At 48.7% G+C, this 20,556-nt stretch overlaps 1 protein-coding gene across 1 annotated transcript in view; it reads left to right on the top strand.

Moving 5' to 3' along the window:
- LOC111138601 overlaps window positions 1-20,556 on the top strand; it is an 896,555-nt gene that overhangs the window by 64,779 nt on the left and 811,220 nt on the right. Inside the window, exons 10-12 of the mRNA XM_022490616.1 lie at window positions 16,722-17,339; window positions 17,652-17,656; window positions 18,229-18,378. Coding sequence (XP_022346324.1) covers window positions 16,722-17,339; window positions 17,652-17,656; window positions 18,229-18,378 — 773 coding nt within the window. The remainder of the gene's footprint in view (window positions 1-16,721; window positions 17,340-17,651; window positions 17,657-18,228; window positions 18,379-20,556) is intronic.

Raw genomic sequence — 20,556 nt, forward strand, 5'->3', positions numbered from 1 at the left:
TCCCACATATAGAGAGTGAAATGATACAGATAGGATCCACAATGGAAACGATGCAGTCAACAACCAGGTAGAAAACTGTGAGAGGGAGACTGGTGCCCCAAAGAAGAGTGTGTTTCAAGGAAGAAGGAGTATTAAAAAACGGGAAACGTTGCCAAGAGGCTAGGGTGACAGTTTATTACTAGAGTTGGGAACGTGGAAATCAAGAAGTTTCAGTGGAATGGCAAGGACAAAAACAAAAAAGATTTCGGTGGGTTAATAAAAGAAGGGGTATTTTTCCATTTCTGAAACATGAGCTTAATTATTCAGACCCACTCTCTTCGTGAAAACAACCCATGCGGCATGCATTATTTAGAAGTAACTTCTTAAAAGCGTTGCAGAGCTCCTAAGATAGTAAGGATTCTCTACGTAATATCTAAGTAGAAGTGAAAGTTCAGAGAGGCGAGCAAGTACTTAGGCTGCTTTTTATCCTGAGACCTTTTGCCAAACAACAATTTGATCTTCAGCCTGATGGCCTTTTTTTTTTTTTTTTAAGATTTTATTTATTTGACGGAGAGAGAAATCACAAGTAGGCAGAGAGGAGGCAGGCAGAGAGAGGGAGGAAGCAGGCTCCCCGCTGAGCAGAGAGCCCGATGCGGGGCTCGATCCCACAACCCTGAGAACGTGACTTGAGCCGAAGGCGGAGGCTTAACCCACTGAGGCCTCCAGCCGCCCCCAGTCTGAGGCTCTTGAAAGTATAAGACAATGCTGCAAGCCTGCCTAAGGTAAACATCTGCTCAGAGACCCTCCTTTGATAAACGCAGCTTCCATGGGGCAGATGCAGCCATGGACCCAAAGTAACCCGACTCCTTCCCACATCTACCTGCCGCAGACTGGAAAGGAAGTTGCCTCGGTATGAACAGAACAGAACAAAACAGTGCCTGAGAATTGTAACTACAAGGTCGCTCTTGCACAGATTTGCCTCCCAAATTCACAAAACCGAGATGGGCCAGAAAGTCTCGAATCATGCATTCAGTTTAAAGTTATTAGCCTCTTACCTGACGGAGGCAAATGCGAATCCTCTTAGGAGTACCCACTGTTCTCCTTGCTTTGAGTTTATGATACATAATTCTTCTATGTTCCATGTATAGATACATATCTATATATATTCTCTATATATTGTGTATCCTCTATATATATATGTACATACATGCTTATATATTCTACTTGCTTTGAGTTTGGTTCTTTATCTAGCTTCTTATGCTGAGAGGATAGGCTATTGATCTGAGATCTTTCTTTTTTGATACAGGGGCTTACAGCTGTCAGTTTCCTGCTCAGCACGGCTTTAGCTACATCCCATACGTTTTGGTATACTATCATTTTGTTATCAGTCATCTCAAAGTGTTTTCTAATTTCCCTTGAAGTTTCATCTCTGACTCATTGATGACTTAGGAGTGTGTCGCCTAGTTTCCAAATATCTGTGAATTCCCCAAATTTCCTTTGATTATTGATTTCTAATTTCATCCCAGTGTGGTTGGAGAATGTACTCTGTATGATTTTAATCACTTGAAATTTGCTGAGGCTTGTTTTATGACTTACCATAAGTCTGTCTTTGAGAATGTTCCATGTGCATTTTAGATCTCCATGGTTTTTACTTCTTTCCTTGTTTAATACCAGTGTGATTGCCGTACAGTGTTATATTAGTTTCAGATGTACAATGTGTGGCTTAACAATTCTGTACATTATTCAGTGCTTATCACAGTGTTTCCTTAATCCCCTTCACCTGCTTCACCCATCCTCCCACCCACTGTATATTTAAGAACGTGGTTTTTTTGTCTCTGTCTTTACTTTGATCATTTGTTTTGTTTCTTAAATTCCACACATGAGTGTGAAATCAGGGGCGCCTGGATGGATCAGTTGTTAGGGGTCTGTCTTCAGCTCTGGTCATGGTCCTGGGGTCCTGGGATCGAGCCCCACATCGGGCTCCCTGCTTGGTGGGAAGCCTGCTTCTCCCTCTCCCACTCCCCCTGCTTGTGTTCCCTCTTTCTCTATGTCTCTCTCTGTCAAATAAATAAATAAGATCTTAAAAAGAAATCATATGGTATTTGTGTTTCTGACTTTTTTCACTTAACATTATACCCTCTAGGTCCATCCATATCATTGCAAATGGCAAGATTTTATTCTTTGTTATGGTTGAGCAATACTCTGTTCCATTTATATATATGAATATACCATTCTTCTTTAACCACTCATCTATCAATGGACACATGAGCTGCTTCCATATATTTGCTGTTGTAAATAATGCTGCTGTGAACATAAGGGTGCATATATCTTTTTGAATTACTGTTTTCATTTACTTTGGACAAATACCCAGTAGTGGAGTTATGAGATTATATGGTAGTTCTGTTTTTAATTTTTCAAGGAGCCTCCATATTGTTTTCCACAGTGACTGTGCCAGTTTACATTCCCACCAGCAGAGCACAAGGGTTCCTTTTCTCCACAATCTCGCCAACATTTGTTGTTTCTTATGTTTTTGAGTTTCGCCATTCTGACAGGTATGACATGCCATCTCATTGTGGTTTTGATTTGCATTTCTCTGATGAGTGATGTTGGGATCTTTTTAGGTGTATGTTAGCCATTGGCATGTCTTCTTTGGAGAAATGTCCATTCATGTCTAATGCCCATTTTTATTTTATTATTTTTTTAAAGATTTATTTATTTGAGAGAGAGAGGGAGTGCTTGTGGGGGGAAGGGCAGAGGGAGAGAATCTCCAGCAGACTCCCCACTGAGCAGGGAGCCCCATGCAGGCCTCGATGCCATGATCCATGAGATCATGACCTAAGCCAAAACCAGGAGTTGAGGCTCAAGCAGTTGAGCCATCCAGGCGCCCCTGGAAGAAACTTGCTGAAGGTTTACCCAAATATGAACAAATATAAAATGTGTTTGATGGGGCACCTGGGAGGTTCAGTCTGTTAAGCGTCTGACTCTTGATTTCAGCTCAGGTCATGATCTCAGGGTTGTGAGATTGAGCCCCCCGTGGGACTCCCCGGATGCTCCGGTGCTCCGCCCCTCCCCCCTTGCTCCCGCGCGCTCCTCCCCCATCCTCTCCCGAAGCTCCCAGGCCCTCCGCTGATGCTCCCATGGAGGTCCGCCAGTTCTCCCCCGCCTTCTCGGCCGCCCGTTCGGCTTAGCACGGGTGCCTGTGTTCTACGTGCACAGCGGTGACTGCGCCGTAATCGACTCAAACGCGTGTTTCATTTCACCTACACGTCAGCTTTATGTAGTTACTTGTGCACCTGTCCGCGTCTCGTCCTCGGCTCCTTGACTCCAGATGACAATCGCAGCAAAACCCTGCATTCTCAGCCTCACAACCGCCGTCTCCTGTTGTGCTGCCAACACCAGGGGCGAGCACTGGAACTGGAGGGACCTCCGCGTTTCTGAGGCCGCCTGAGCGCAAAGAACTGGCCCTCCGCGGCGGGAGCCGGAGCGAGGTGGCCACCGAGACGCAGCGCCCTCCGGCGTCCTAGAGGGGACAGGAAAGCTCTTGGAGGGCGACGGGGCTCAGGCTGCTGACGCACTTCCGGCCTTCGTGGCTGTTGGGTTGCCCGGCTGCTGCTCCCCGCCGGGGCTCCGGAGCGTCCCTGGACGGGAGGTGAGTTTCGGGCCCCGGGAAGAGTGAGGGTTCGCGTCTTGGACTACGCGGAAGGAGCCGTGGGCGCTGGCCTGTCCCCCGGACGCCTTCTGCAGCCGAGAGGAGTGGAAGAGACCCCCGCGGGCGGGGCTCCGTGGCGGCGCCGGAGTGTGGGGCGGGGGGCGCCCGGCTGGACTGCGCCCGGTACGCAGCCGCACCCCCATACCCACCCGCTTTGTTTAGCCGGTGTTCGCATTATGAAGTGTTCTTTTCTGCAGATATTTCAGAGGAAGCAACAAGCCTCAGGAATGAGCATTCTGAAATAGTTCCGAGTGTGTATCTTCCAAAATTGGCGTCTTGTGGCCGCGAATCGTGCCGGCAGTACCGCCAGCGCACGTGTGGGAGCGCCCGGAGAGCCGCCCAACGCCTAGTCCTGTTCCCCTCGCCGTGTGAGTCTCTGCGGCTGGTTAGCACCGAGTAGGACCCAGCTACAGACCATTCGCTGCGGGTAGCTGCGTGTGAGCTTAGAACCGGCCTCCTGCCCCGTCTCGTCCCCGTCCATTGCCTCGTCGCGGGGAAGACCGGCCCGTCCCCCGGCAAGGACTGCCGCTTCCGGACTTGCCCGTTTCCTCGTGATGTTAAGTGGTTCCTCCACTTACTTGTCACTGTAACTTGGTTATGCTTTGGGTTTATTTTACAACACACGGTGGTTTATGGTTTTCGGTATTTCTCTTGTTGCTAATAAGGGAAGCTAGTAAGAAAAATGCTCTTCTAGGCTTTTCCTTCTTGATTTTAGTTAAGTAACAGGACGCCCCGTTATCAAATTCTGCGGTTCTGTCACCTTTATCATGTGTTTGCTGGCTGACACCCAGCAGGCACTGAGCATCTGTGAAGTGAATTCTTTTGTGGGTGACAGGTAATGCACAGAAACTGAATATAGGATTCGGGATGAGCACTCCCGCTTCCTTCAGGAGTGTACCCAACTCGCCTCCAACATTATGACTTCTCTTTCACCAGGTTGTAATTCTTTCTTGCCCCCTCCGTGAGCTACAAACTCCTGTGCATACCCAGCTCATAGCACAGCTCCAGAAATATCTGTGCGAAGACCGAAGCACTTTTTTACAAAGATTAAGCTGTTCTGCTTTTGTTAGTATCTTTCAAAGTTAAATTAACTTGAATACAGTAACGTTATACATACGTGGAAGTCTTTCTGGATCCAGTGCAATAACCTCTACCCCCTTCTTTCAGCTCTTCTTTCCACTCTGGGCTTTTCTGCTTCCACGGCTGCCTCCACCCTCCTTCCCTCAGCTCATTCACCATCCAGGAGCAGGATTTCTTGACACATCAATCCAGTCCTTTCACTTCTCTTCTTAAAAGCCTTCCATGACTTTTGCACTTAAAATCCAGGCTCCTGGGCCCTGCATGATCTGGCTTGTCTTGCCAGCCTCAGTTTTTATCACCTTCTCTCACTTGTCTGGATCCACTCCAGGCTCCTTTCATTTGTTTGACCACACCTCTTCTAACTCAGGGCCTTTGAACAGAGTCGGGTGCTCTTCCTGTCCCCGCTTCTGCTGGTTGCATGGGTCACTCCTTTTCGCACTTAAGGCCTCCACCTAGATGTTACATCACCTCCTACCACTCTCTCTTCATAGGTCCTCCATTTATTTGATACCTCAGGGTCTGGTGGGTTTTCCTCACAGTACTTCTGTCACCGAGTCCTTATTTAATTTGCCTGGCTCCTTAACCACTTTTGCTGTTGATGTTACTTTTAGTTTGTCTTTTCTGTTGGAATGTAAGCGCCAGCAAAACAGAGAGGGGTCCTCTCTTTTTCACCGTTGTATCACTAGTGCCTCCCAGAGTGGCCTGGTATGTCACAGGTGCTCAGGGACCATCTGTTGAGTAAAATGAGTGAATAAATGGTGACGGTATCTGTTTTAGAACACAGTCAGGAACCAGGATATCAAGAGAAATCAAATAGGGAAACTTTGAGTGTGTAATATAAACTGCACCAAATCTATGCAGTAAATTTAAAAAACACAAGAATCTTAAAGTCATAAGTTGTCAAAATTCAATTTCTTGTGGTTGTAGGATTGAAGTTCCTGGTAGAACTTAGGTCCCCCTCATGCCTCGGCTTCTAGAGGCGGCCTGCATTCCTCTACCTGAGGCTCCCTCTTGCATTGACAAGCCAGCAGGTGTGCCTCAGATCCTCCTCACGCTTCGAATCTGATGAGCTCTTCTGCCACCAGCCCACGAATCCTCTACTGTTAAAGAAATGATGCAAGTAGTTTGGCCCCACCCAGAGATCTGTCTTGCTGTCATAAGGTCAACTAATAAGTAATCTTAATTATGTTGCTGGTGAACTTGGGGAGACCCCAGGCCCTGAGGCTTTGACTTAGCTGGTCCCAAAGATATCACCAAAGGGTCTTGTCTCGTGACATAAAAAATTTAAGGACAGACACAACACAGTAATGACACCTCAGAGATGTGAGAGCGCCAGTGCATTGCTGCCTACTGAGGTTTGGGTCTTTTTTACTGACAGTTGTCAGTAAGGGGGTGGAATATTCATTACTTGGGGCGGGGATTCCTTGGAAGCAGGGTTTTGTGCTAGTTTGATTTGGCTTCTTTTGGCTTTGTTTTGGAGTACTGCCAGGATGGGCCTCTGACCTTCCCCACAGCTGGCCTTGAGCTCCTCCTTACTGGCCTCCAGGCATCCTGTTAGAGCCTTACTGACTGCCTACTCTGACAATTAGATCTTAATTATACCTTTTGCCATGGAAACAAACAGTCAAAAGAGAAATACCGGAGGACAGAGATCATGGGGCCATCTTTGAATTCTGCCTACCGCAGTCCTATTTATTTATTAGGCACTTGATGGCATTTGGGTTATTCCTACTTTGGAGTTACTATGAATAAATCTGCTCTGAACATGTATTTAGCTTTTAGAGGATTGAACACTCGTTTCTTTAGGATCTGTATCCAGGAGTGGAATTACTTAGTAACACCTGTGTTCCACTTGTTAAAAAATGATGACACTCTCACTCAGTATCTGCAACTCGAAGACAGAGCTGAAGACGTGTGCTGTCTGGGTAAAGTCCTGAACAGAAGAGATTGCTGATCTTCTCTAGGCGTTTTGAGAAGCACGCAGTTCAGTATTGCTGGGTCTTAATGGAGTCAAGGGGGCTGATGTCGTCTGTGGAAGCGTGGTTTCATGAAACAGACTGTTGTCCGTTCGGACTTAGATGTGTTTATTGGGATGAGTTATTCTGAATTGGCTGATTTTCCCAAAAGCTGTGGTGTCACTGATTGATTGACTTGCAAAAATATGTTCTCCGAAGTGAATTGTTGAAATGATTGAACAAACCACATCTGGGCTACTTGACACCATGGGTATAGACCAAGCAGTCTTTTCCTAAGAATGAGCAATTTTTTTTCATTCTAAAGCCTTTTTTTTTTTTTAAAGTCTTTATTTATTTATTTGACACGGAGAGAGAGAGAGAGGTCACAAGTAGATCGAGAGGCAGGCAGAGAGAGGGGGAAGCAGGCTCCCCGCTGAGCAGAGAGCCCGATGTGGGGCTCAATCCCAGGACCCTGAGATCATGACTGGAAGGCAGAGGCCTAACCCACTGAGCACCCAGGTGCCCCTCATTCTAATGCTTTAGTAGATAATTTTAAAGAATTTTCCAGGGGCACCTGGGTGGCTCAGTTAAGCATCTGCCTTGGTCTCAGGTCATGATCTCCAGGTCCTGGGATTGAACCTCTCTGTTGGGCTTCCTGCTCAGCGGGGAGCCTGCTTCTCCGTCTCCCTCGGCCCCTCCCCCCAGCTTGTGCTCTCTCACTTGCTCTCTCGAGTAAATAAATAAAATCTTTTAGAAAAAAGAAAGAATTTTCCAAAGTGGTGTATACCTTGAACTATCAGCATTCACAGCTGAGCGCTCCATTCGTTCCGTATGCTTGTGGTTCACCCTTAAATTATAAGAAATGTATTCACTTTTTGAATTTTTTAAATGGAGTGTGTCATTGTTTAGTATTTCCATTCTCCTGACAACAGGGAGCTTAACACACTAACATTGAACTGAACATGCACCGCATCTTGTCATTATACGTTAGAATTTTAATTTCATACCCTTCCCCTTTTGTGTAGTAAAACATTCTTATGTAAAAACAAAAATGTGAGGAAGGATAGCCTTTGAGAGATGGCAGGTCACCCCCTGCCCCAACACTCCTCTTCCATCCCAAAGACAAATAATGTTGCTTGGGAATTCAAATATATTCTTCCTTTTTAGTACAAATGTTAGCATGTTAGTCACACTCGTTCTTCAGCTTCCTCTTTTCAGTTAACTGCCTTGGCAGTCCTTTCATACTTGTCATAAAGAGCTTTCTCCTTTTTTTAAAACTGCATCGTAATGCAGTAAACCAGCTGCTGCAGTCTGCGGAAGCAGTGCCCCGCGGGCCCACGTTCATGTTGTTCCCGGCCTTTTCCTGTCGCAGAGCGGGGCTTCAGTGGTAACCTTGTATGTACGGCACTTTATGTATGACTGAATATATTACTTTTTAGGCATTTTTTTGCCATAATCGTTTAAATTTATTTTCAGATTTTGTCAGTTCTTGGGCTTCCGTTATTTATTGTTTCACACCTTCTCTCTGATTTCACTTGTATTTGCTGTGCTGCTCCCTTGACTTTACGAGGGGTCCATGGGTGGCATGTGACTTTGCTGCGTCCACTGCTTACTTTTCTCTGGCTGCGGGCGGGTTCCGTGTTGTTCGTCCTCCTGCGCACTCTGCTTGTGTTCTGGACTCCGGTTCTGTTCGTCAGGGGTCTGTTTCCCTTGTAGGTCATCCGGCTCTTCCACTGGAAGCTTTTAAGATCGTCTCTTTGTCCGCAACAGCTGCCGCTTCACTGTATTCTGTCTCCGTGTGTGCTCTTGATCGGAGAAGTTACGCCTTCAGTTCTGGAAAATTCTTAGTCTTATTGTCATTAGTGATTTATTTCTCAGCCATTCAGTACTTTCTTGTCTTCCGAAGCTCGTGGATCAAAGTCGTATTCTCTCAATACAGGTCATTTCATCTGAATTGCCCCGTAGTTCCCGTTTCCTGCTGCATTCGGGGTGAAGTCTTTAGTGTCGTCAGATACTGAACAGTCACAAACTTCTGTTACTCTTCAGCTGTGTCACTTCTGTGGTGTATCCTCTAGTGTATTTTCAATGTCAAAGTTTTTTCTATTCTAAGATTTCGAATTCTTTATCTACCTGATGTTATATTTTACCTGTTTTGGTTTCACTGTAGTTTTCAAAATCACTTACTCTAAAAATTTCTTGGACTATGGATAGAATAAATTTCATCCCAAGTGAATTTCTTTCTTTTTTTTATTTTTAAAGATTTTATTTATTTGACAGAGAGACACAGTGAGAGAGAGAACACAAGCAGGGGGAGTGGGAGAGGGAGAAGCAAGCTTCCCGCCAAGCAGGGAGCCCGATGCGGGGCTCTATCCCAGGACACTGGGATCATGACCTGAGCTGAAGGCAGACACTTAACAACTGAGCCACCCAGGCGCCCCCCCCCCCCCCAAAAGTGAATTTCTATTTGAATTGTTGATTGTCTTTCTTAGGGTTAGAGTTTCGCATGTTTTGGAATTTCTTTGGAATGGGAAAGCATTCTAGATTTCTCTTACTTTATTCAGCATTACATCTAAGATTCTTTCTGGGTCTTATGCCTAGGGCTTTCATGTTGTTGCCCTGAGCGGTTATCAGGTGGGCAGACCTGGTATGGGGCCAGCAGCTCGCAGTGTTGGTTACTGCAAATGAGGCTGGTCTTGTCGCTGGGCCCCTGGCCCGTAGCTCCTGATAAAACCATAGGCCTAGGGGCGCCTGGGTGGCTCAGTGGGTTAAGCCTCTGCCTTCGGCTCAGGTTATGATCTCAGGGTCCTGGGATCGAGCCCCGCATCGGGCTCTCTGCTCAGCAGGGAGCCTGCTTCTCCCCCTCTCTCTCTGCCTGCCTCTCTGCCTGCTTGTGATCTCTCTCTCTCCGTCAAATAAATAAATAAATCTTTAAAAAACAAAAAAAAAACCAAAAAAAAACCCATAGGCCGAGTCAGCAGCAGAGTCATTTTTTCCCTGCCGCACCCCTCACCCCCATGAGTGTGGAACTCCCTTGATGCCCCTGGCGTCAGAAAGTGAGCCTGGATGCCTGCACTCTGTCACACACCACCGTCACCTTGAATCTTTAATCCTTCCAGAGCTGAATTCTAGGCTGGCGCTGGCTGCTTACAGACCCATTAGCCCGTAGCTTCACTGCGCTTGCTGCTCTGTGTGTCTGTTTCTGGTCCACTGTCATTTTTATCTCGTATTTATGGCTGGCCATGTCCTTTTCTTCATTTTTTCTAACGTAGCATCTCCTAATGTTTGGAGCCAGTTGGTAATCAGGGGTAACCAGCTGTGCCATGTTACTCTGGAAATCTGAATCCAACCTTCAGATTGTTGCTTTTGAGCTGCCATTGGGATTTTCAGGGTTATGTCCCTCTTGGGATCTACAGGTAGGCTTCAGCACACATTTGGAATGTCACTGCAGGTCATTTAGTCTGTCTTGACCTTTCTTGAATATTTCTTCCAGGATTTTCAACTACCTCCTGAATATTGGCCTATGTATTCAATGTTTTATTTTGTTTGTCCTATTTTCTCTATAAAAGAGGATATTCACCTCATTAATACTGCTTTGCTAAGAATACCAGGTAATTAGTAATTAGTTTAGCAGTTGCTGTGGGCCAGCTACTGTGCTGAGCTTTTTTTTTTCTTTCTTTTCAGCTTAACAGATGTGCTGAGCTTTTAATATGCATTTCGTTATATAATTATCACAACAGTCTTCTTTTTTTAAAAATTATTTTTATTAACATATAATGTATTATTTGCCCCAGGGGTATAGGTCTCTGAATCGCCAGGTTTACACACTTCACAGCACTCACCATAGCACATACCCTCCCCAATGTCCATAACCCAACCACCCTCTCCCGACCCCCCCCTTCCCCCAGCAACCATCAGTTTGTTTTGTGAGATTAAGAGTCTCTTATGGTTTGTCTCCCTCCTGATCCCATCTTGTTTCATTTTGTCCTTCCCTACCCCCCAAACCCTCTGCCCTGCCTCTCAAATTCCTCATATCAGGGAGATCATAGGATAATTATCTTTCTCTGATTGACTTATTTCACTTCGCATAATACCCTCTAGTTCCATCCACGTCGTTGCAAATGGCAAGATTTCATTTCTTTTGATGGCTGCGTAGTATTCCATTGTGTATGTATACCACATCTTCTTTATCCATTCATCTGTTGATGGACATCTAGGTTCTTTCCATAGTTTGGCTATTGTGGACATTGCTGCTACAAACATTTGGGTGCACGTGCCCCTTCTGATCACTACATTTGTATCTTCAGGGTAAATACCCAGTATTTACTGGGTATTTACTGGGTATTTGTGGGTGATTGCTGGGTCGTAGGGTAGCTCTTTTTTGAACTTTTTGAGGAACCTCCATGCTGTTTTCCAGAGTGGCTGCACCAGCTTGCATTCCCACCAACAGTGCAGGAGGGTTCCCCTTTCTCCGCATCCTCGCCAGCATCTGTCATTTCCTGACTTGTTAATTTTAGCCATTCTGACTGGTGTGAGGTGATATCTCATTTTGGTTTTGATTTGTATTTCCCTGATGATGAGTGATGTGAGTACTTTTTCATGTGTCTGTTGGCCATCTGGATGTCGTCTTTGCCGAAATGACTGTTTATGTCCTCTGCCCATTTCTTGATTGGATTCTTTGTTCTTTGGGTGTTGAGTTTGGTAAGTTCTTTATAGACTTTGGATACTAGCCCTTTATCTGATAGTCATTTGCGAATATCTTCTCCCACTCTGTCAGTTGTCTTTGGTTTTGTTGACTGTTTCCTTTGCTGTGCAGAAGCTTTTGATCTTGATGAAGCCCCAATAGTTCATTTTTGCCCGTGCTTCCCTTGCCTTTGATGATGTTTCTAGGAAGAAGTTGCTGCGACTGAGGTCGAAGAGGTTGCTGCCTGTGTTCTCCTCAAGGAGTTTGATGGATTCCTATCTCACATTGAGGTCCTTTATCCATTTTGAGTCTGTTTTTGTGTGTGGTGTAAGGAAATGGTCAATTTCATTCTTCTGCAGTCACAACAGTCTTCTGAGAGGGGTGCTTGGGTCAGTCCCACTTGAGAGAGGCTGTATGATTTGAACATTGCTGTGCAGCGCTGTTTCTCTAAAGACGATTTTAAAGAATTCATTCCATTTGGTTCACCAGAGGATGCCAAATTGCACATAATTGAATTGATCAGGTAAATAAAACATTGAGAAAGATTCATCCATAATTTCGTGGCAAATCTAAACTTGTAAATCCTCTAGGTGTTTTGTCATGAGAGGTATTTGGGATCTGTAGCAGGTTGGGACCTGGTTGGAGTGGAGACAGACAGGGGAGGACTGGTTAGGAGCACTGGGTGACGCATGCAGATCCTGGGAGCAGTGGTGGCGTGGGGAGAGCAGAGAGAGTCTGCCTGCCTGTGCTTCTTCCCTTCCCTTGCCTTGCCACAGCTTGACGAAATGACGATTCGGTTACTGATCCTGAGAACATCCCGGGAGCACTTGCAGCGGGTGGCACCGTGCTGGGACCTAGGGTGAAGACAGGGCTCACAGTGGCACAGACCAGGAGGTCAGTCCTAAGCCCAGCAGCTGTGGGGGAGCAGCACAGCAGCTAGAGGCCGCCCCGCCCGTGGCAGTGGGGCTGTGAGGAGTCTGCCTTGTGGTGCTCCGTGGTTTGTCGGGAGCAGAAGTTGTGGCCTCATAATCAATCACACGACAGTTCATGCCTGTAAATCTAACCCCACGGGAAGCCACACTTTCAATAATAACAAAATTCAGTGCAAGCTCATAGTTAGGGATTCTCAGATTTACAGGCTTCCTGGACTGAAGATTCAAAAACCCTGACACGCAGATTCTGCGGTAATGAGTGAAAACGGTGCGGTTGTTGGCCTTGGACACTGGCAAAGAGCAGGCTCCACAATCTTGATTAACTCTCCTTGCTCTCAACTCCGTAACCTAATTTTACATGAACATTGCACGAACGTTTGTCTCTCCCCCTGGAAACGCCAGGACGGCAAGGGCCGGGTCTGCTTCCTCTCGCTGCTGTGGCCAAGGCGCCCCACACTGTGCTGGGCGTCTGCTGGGCACACAGCATTTGCCTGAATGGAATGAAGACATTTTCCCACAATGGAGCATCACTGAAAAACTTCTAAATTCTCTTAGACGTTAATAATTTATTAACACAGGCTGAAGTCATATATGAAACGCAAATTCTTTTTTTTTTTTTAAGATTTTATTTATTTATTTATTTGACAGAGAGAGAGAGAGAGAGCGAGCGAGCGAGCAAGCGAGAGCACAAGCAGGCAGAGAGGCAGGCAGAGGCAGAGAGAGAAGCAGGCTCCCCACTGAGCAAGGAGCCCGATGCGGGGCTCGATCCCAGGACTCTGAGATCATGACCTGAGCCGAAGGCAGCGGCTTGACCCACTGAGCCACCCAGGCGCCCCTGAAACGCAAATTCTACCACAAAAGTGAACTACAAGTGTAGCCACCATTCAGCCTCCCAATGTCAGTGCCACAGCCCTGCCTATACTCCTCCCATTTCCTCTCCGAATCACACTGTCTCTTGTACAGATTTACTGTGGGACAGTGAAATACAAGCCTCGCTGCCCCTCACTTTACGGTAGTGTCAAGTCTGAGCAGCTCAGCCCAGCGTTCGAGGCTGTTTTCTGGTTTGGCGTGTCTTTCCTCACCTGACTTCCACTCGCTTCTGCCCGCACCCGGCCTTCTGCAGTTCGGCCCCCAGGACCCCTGTGCAGTGTGACCGTAAATAGCCGAGGTCTGTCGTTTGCTTGGCCTGTCGTGTTGAGTCCCCTCCCAGCACCCTGGCCTTGCCTGAGAAGTTCCCGTTTGTTCTCGTGGGCGTCGTTCACACGCGCCTGCTCCCAAGCCACAGTCTTCCCTGCTCCAAACCCAGTCGGAATACCTTTTCTACTCTCCGCTGGCTCGACACCTGGGTGAGTGCTCTCTGATAGCGCTCGTCGTCTGATCGAACCGCTGGTCGTGCGTGTCCGGTTCCCCACCGGATGCCTTTTCAATCACTGCTATTTCTTTGTTTTCTTTCTGTAAGTATTTCAAATGGTACAAAAATGAGAAAAAGTACAGAGAGTTTTCTGTGAAGGTAAATTGCCTTTTCTCTCTTCTGCACTTACCTACTCCCTCCCAGGGGCCGCCCCTGTGCTGTCAGTTTTCATTGCCCTGATGGCGTGGCATAACAAACAGCCATAAATCTCTGGTGGCCCGCAGCAGGCGGTGCTTCTTTCTTTCTTTTTTAAATTTAATTTAATTTAATTCCTTCAGTGTTTAGCACATGAATCTGTGGGGTTCAGCTGACCTGGGCAGGACTTGTGTATCTCCAGTGCCCTGTGGGTCTGCCAGGCAGTTCTGCACACCTCATCCGGGCTTGCTCACGTTCCTGGGGCTGAGCAGAGGGGACACCCCATCTGCCCTGCTGGGGTGATGGGTCCTGTCCCACACGTCTCGTCCATCAGGAAGCAGATGCTTCTTGCAGTTGTGGAGGGCAAAGGGCAAGGCAGCTACTGAGTCACACGAGTACTTCCCAAGCCTTTGCTCGTGTGACATTTGCTGGTGTCACCCTGGCCAAATCCGGTCACGTGCTTGAGCACAGACTCACGGGGGTGGGGGGGTGGTGTACAGGAAAGAGGGAAGGATGGGGGCAGCTGGTGGATGCTGCCATGCGCTTTTCTCCAGATGCTACACACGTAACCTAGACGAGAGCGTGAGTCATTGTTCTGTCCTTCACTTTTCCCCACTTTTTAATTTCCATTAACACGTGATGTTTCATCATCAGGTGTGTCCTCTAAAGAAGAACACATCAGGAAATCTTAAATGAGGTTCCTCTTGACCCCTGGCTGGAGTGAACCTTCTGAATTCACCCTAGAATGGCTTCAGCAGAGGAGCAGGAGGGACTGAAGATTGTGAAGGTGGAGGAAGACGCGATCTGGGACCAGGAAACCTGCCTTCGAGAGAACAGCTTTTCTACCCAGGAGGCCTCCCGCCAACTTTTTAGGCACTTTTGTTACCAAGAGACCCCTGGGCCCCGCGAGGCGCTGAGCCGGCTGCGGGAGCTCTGCCGCCAGTGGCTGCGGCCCGAGACGCACAGCAAGGAGCAGATCGTGGAGCTGCTGGTGCTGGAGCAGTTCCTGACCATCCTGCCCGAGGAGCTGCAGGCCCGGGTGCGGGAGCGCCGCCCAGAGAGCGGGGAGCAGGCGGTGGCTGTGGTCGAAGATCTGGAGCGGGAGCTTAGTGAGCCCGAGAACCAGGTGAGAGGAGGACACGGGCTCCCAGACACTTCCCAGACACGGAACTGGGGGAGGTTTGCGGACGCAGGCGGGTGGCTGCGGCCAGTTCTCGGGTGCCATGGAACCGTCTGCCCCCATCCTGCACGGCTTAAAACCCGCAATCATTGTCTCGTATTAGGAAGTCAGTTAGGGGCTCTCTCCTCAGGTTGCGGTGATGATTTTTTTTTTAACTTGAAGTCTCTCTTTACCAGTCCTGTGGGGGTGGGGTGATCTAATCCACTCTCCTGAGGTGGGGAGGGAAACTGAGGCACAGAGCAGCAGGGCCCTACAGGGAGTCAGGACCCAGACGCTGTGCGGGGGTGCAGCGCTGGGGTAGCAGGGCTCTTTCGGGCTTGCTCGTTTCAGCCTGGGGAGCGGGGGCGGTGCACGGGCTGCCGGGATGGCTCCCCTCCTCCTTGGACGCGGGCAGGGGCCGCAGCGCTCACCGGCTGTCGGCAGGGGGCTTTGTTCTCTGCCATGTGCGTGTGCGCTTAGGGCTCACTGAGTGTCCTCGCGTCTGCCGGCTTCCCCGAGAGAGACGGAGAGGGAGGATGAGGAGGGAGCCCTGGCGCTCCGTAGGACTTGGTCTCTGAAGTTGTGGACCGTCGCTTCTGCCCCAGGTTCTCCTCTGTAGAAATGAGTCGCTAAGCTGCTTCCTCTCCAGAGGGGAGTCAGGGTCCGCCTTTCTAAAGGAAGGCGCGTCCAGCAACTTAGGACGGCGCTTTCGAGCAGCATCAGCACGCCAGGCCGCCGTCGGCATGTGGGGTCGCCCTCTGGGCCTCTCCCTGTGCCGTTCCTCTAGAGTGTTTCCTGTGGTTGCATGCGATGTCCTTCACTGAGCGTTAGCCGGGGCTCCTGGGTCCCATCTCATGAACGCAAATGTCCCCACCCGCCTTCAGGCCCTGGCTCACGAACATGGCCCTTCTGAGACGCTCTCAGAGGATGTGCTGCATTTGAAGGCCAAGCAGGACTCGGTAGCCATCCAGCTTCAGTCCATGGTGACACAGCTCCAGCGTGAATCTTTGGGTCCCCACAGACTCGGAGAACGAGGTAAGGACGTGGCTGGGTCCCCTCGGGATCTCTGGTGGCTCTGCAGAGGGCACCAGTTACGGCTGTGGACTCTGGGGTCAGATGGCCTGGGCTGGCCCTTAAACACTGCGTCTTAGTAGCTCTGCGACATTGGGCAGGTCAGGTAGCCTCCCTGCACCCTCAGCTTGCGCGTCCATGGGACGGAGAGTCACAGTCCCTGAGTCACGGAGTCGTGTGGACGTGTAAGAAGTTAACACAGGTGAAGCGGGAATGGCGCCTGCTCACACATGTGCTCTCGGGAGCCTCGGCCCCAGCCATGCCCACGGTGCTGCCGGCCTTGCTCTGGCCCCGGTCTCCTCGTGTAGCCCGTCTGTCCTTCCCACCTCCAGTGTTGTGTTCTGGGAACGTGTGTGTGTCTCGGGGCTCCCTGGGCCCTGTCCTGTGGTTGAGCTCTTTTCTGAAGGGGGAGAGATGACGGTGTTCGGCGTGTGCATTCTCCCAGGTTGTGAACCTGTACCTGAGCGCCGGGAGCTGGCATCGACGCAGGAAGTCTTGAAGGAAGTGGAACGCTTTGGAAACCGCAGACTCCCAAGAGATGCCCCCGTAGATTGTAAGTACAGAGAACCTTGTGCACCGCAGAGCAGAGCAGAAAAGCAGAGGGGACAGGCGACTGGAGAGAGACGGCATAGGTGCAGTGAGTGTGGGAAAGGCTTTACTCAGAGCTCAGTCCTCGTCCAGCACCGGAGAACCCACACGGGGGAGAAGCCCTACGAGTGCGAAGAATGCGGGAAGACCTTCAGCCAGAGGTCGGGCCTGATCGAGCACCAGCGGAGCCACACTGGAGAGAAACCCTACAAGTGTAAGGAGTGCGGCAAAGCCTTCAGCGCCAGCAACGGCCTCATCAGACACCGGAGGATCCACACGGGGGAGAAGCCGTACGAGTGCGAGGCGTGCGGGAAGGCCTTCCGCCTGAGCTCGTACCTCGCGCAGCACCAGAGGATCCACACCGGGGAGAAGCGCTACCGCTGCCCTGAGTGCGGGAAGGCCTTCAGCCAGAACGCGGGGCTCTTCCAGCATCTGCGCGTGCACACGGGGGAGAAGCCCTACCCGTGCGGCCAGTGCGGCAAGCGCTTCAGCCGGAGAACGCTGCTCGTCAAGCACCAGAGGAGCCACACCGGCGAGCGGCCGTTCGCCTGCGAGCAGTGCGGGAAGGCCTTCGGCCACCACTGCAACCTTGTTCGGCATTTCAGAACCCACACCGTTGCCAAGCTGGCCTCATTCCGTGCACCCCCAGACCCTTGAGTGGGGCCATCTAGGAAAGGAAGATTTTTGGGCGGCGTATTTTGTTTTTACCAACTTTATTCTGCTCTGGAACGAGGAGCTCGTCTGCAGCCTGGGCTGCGTCTCCGCGGTGACTGTGGGTGTGGCGGTTGCCTGGCAGCCTCGTCCTCCCCGTCCCTAGCTTCATTTCTGAGGATCTTCCTAAAAAGGGACCAAAAATTACCTGGAAATAAATTGGTACGGAGGGGCTGTTCTTGAGTGATACTGAGCACCGTGCAGCTTTGCGGGACTGGTATCTGTGCGTACTCTTCAAAGGCCGGGTGAGTTCAAGGGATATTCAGATGGGAGGCTTTCTCTACCCCCGTAAAAGTTAACTTTTTTTTTTTTTTTTTTAAATTTTATTTATTTGACAGAGACACAGCGAGAGAGGGAACACAGGCAGAGTGAGTGGGAGAGGGAGAAGCAGGCTTCCTGTGGAGGCTCGGGGCTCGATTCCAGGACCTGCGATTATGGCCTGAGCCAAAGGCAGATGCTTAACAGCTGAGCCACCCAGGCGCCCCAAAAGTTAACATTTTCAACACACTGAAGTTCTGGGAGTAAGAATCCTTGCCTTTTGCATGGGGGACCATCGCCAGGGTCTCCCCAAGGACTGTGGTAGATGATCTGTCCGGTGCGTCCATCGGAAGGGGTGGCAGCATGGCCTTACCCGAGCTGGGACACCTCCATCCTGGCGGTTTGGAGAGGCAAGCCCTTGCTATCCAAGTGCAGGTCATTACTGTGCTGAAGGCCTCTGGTTTATTACAGATGATAAGGGGACACTTGAAAACGAGCACACTAAAACACTGCTCAAGGGGCATTTTCGCACTGCAGAGTCGCGCCTCCTTTGTTGAAGGCTGATTAACCACAAACTGGAGGCTTCCTTCCGGGACTCATGTGACCACGTGCTGCGTGTGCGCCAGTCACCGCCGTGCGGAGTGCGGCTGGAGACCCCGGCCTGTGACGCCTCCGAGCCCGCTCGTTCTCCAGGTTGCCTTGGCTGTTCGCAAGCGTCTGCGCCTCCGCGCGAATTTTAGAATTATTTGTTCCAGGTCTGTGAAGAAGACTGTTGGCGTTTTCACAGGGGTTGTGTCACTACTGTTGTGATGAAGATTCTATTTGGGGCGCCTGGGTGGTTTATTGGTTTGAGTGTTTGCCTTTGCCGTGGGTCATGATCCCACGTCCTGGGATAGAGGTTTGCGTGGGGCTCCCAGCTGCAGGGACCCCTCTGCCTTCCTCCCACTCGTTCTCTCAATCCATCTCTCCCTCCAATAAACAAAATCTTTTTTTTTTTTTTTTTTAGTCACTTGAGAGAGAGCTCACGCACACAGTCATACACAGCAGGGTGGGCTGGGGGCCGCAGAGGGAGAGGGAAAATCAGACTCCCCGCTCAGCAGGGAGTAGGACAGAGGGCTCTATCCCAGGACCCTGAGATCATGACCTAAGCTGAAGGCAGACACTTAACCGTTTAACCTACCGAGCCACCCAGGCTCCCCATTGGGGTTGTGTTAGATGGCTAGATTGCGTTGGGTAGTATGGACATTTTAAGGATAATTGTTCTCCCACTCCATGAGCATGGAATGTGTCAAACTGTGTCATCACCAGTTTCTTTCATAGTGTTTTATAGTTTTCACGGTACAAGTCTTTCACCTCCTTGATTAAGTTTGTTCCTGGGTATTTCATTCTATTTGGTGCACCTGTATATGGGACTTTTCTTAATTTCTCTTTCTTTATTATAAGTGCACAGAAATACAGCAGTTTCTGTGTATTGATTGTTTTCTGTGACTTCACTGAGTTTATCAGTTCTCATGGTTTTCTGGTGGCGCCTTAAGAATTTCTCTCTGTAGTGTCATGCCATGTGCAGAGAGTGAGTTTCCTTCCTCCTCAGCAGCGTAGACGCCCTTCTGTTCTGCTTGCTGGGACTGGGGTTTCCAGTACTATGTTGAATAAAGGTGGCGACAGCAGATCCTCCTCTTGTTCCTGACCTAAGGAGAAAAGCTCTGATTTTTTTCAACGTTGAGTGTGATGTTCACTGTCGTTTTTCATATATGGCTTTCATTATGTTGAGGTATTGCCCCTAAACCTTCTTTGTCGAGGGTTTGTATCATGAATGGATGTTGTACTTTGTCATATACTTTTTCTGCATATATTGAAAAGATATGGTTCTCACTTTTTGTCTTGTTGATATGAGGTTTCCTGTTGATTGATTTGCAAATATCAAACCACACTTGCTTCTGAGGGATGAATCCCACTTGATGGGATTGATGCATGCTTTTTAAAGTATGTTCTTTTGTATATATTTCTATATACGGTGTATACAAAGTATATAAAGTGACAGATTTTTTAAAATGTATTTTTGGATTCAGTTTGCTAATATTTTATTAAGGATTTTTGCATCTGTGTTTGTCAGGGATATTGGCCTGTGCTGCTTTTTTTGTGGGGTCTTTATATGGTTTTGGTCTCTGGGTAATGCTGGCCTCATAGAATGAGGAAACCTTCCTTCCTCTTCTTTTTTGGGTGGTGGTGGTGTTTGAGAAGAACAGGCGTTAACTCTTCTCTAAATGGTAGGTGCGCCTGGGAGCTCAGTGGGTTAAGTGTCCAAATCATGATTTCAGCTCAGGTCATGATCTCAGGGTCCTGGGATGGAGCCCCAAGGCAGGCTTTGAGCTCAGTCCATAATCTGCTTGAGATTCTCTCTCCCTCTCCCTCAGCCCCGCCCCGCCCCACCTGCACACTCTCTCTAAAATCAGTAAATCTCTCTAAAAAAAATTTTCTTTTTTGGTAGAATCCACCCATGAAGCCATCTAATCCTGGTTGGTTTGTTTTTGGGGAGTTTTTTAAATCACTGACTCACTTTCATTGCTAGTAATCAGTCTGTTCTATTTTCTATGTCTTCCTAATTCGCCTTTGGAAGGTTATGTTTCTAGAAATTAATGCATTTCTTCTAGGTTGTCCAGTCTGTTGGCATATAATTCTTAATTGTATCCTCTTATAATCCTTTGTATTTCTGTGGTGTTGAGTGTTGGTAATCTTTTTTTCTATCACTTGTTGTGAGTCTCTTGACTGATTTTTATAGATATACTTAATTTTACTGCTCTTTTGTTTCCTCCTTTATTTACTCTTATGGTCTTTCTCTTCCACTAACGGAGTCCCCCTTCACCACTTCTGGTAAGGCTGGTTTAGT

Source organism: Enhydra lutris, unplaced genomic scaffold, assembly GCF_002288905.1.
Source record: "Enhydra lutris kenyoni isolate GAN:26980312 unplaced genomic scaffold, ASM228890v2 scaffoldscaffold93, whole genome shotgun sequence".
Classification (NCBI taxonomy): domain Eukaryota; kingdom Metazoa; phylum Chordata; class Mammalia; order Carnivora; family Mustelidae; genus Enhydra; species Enhydra lutris.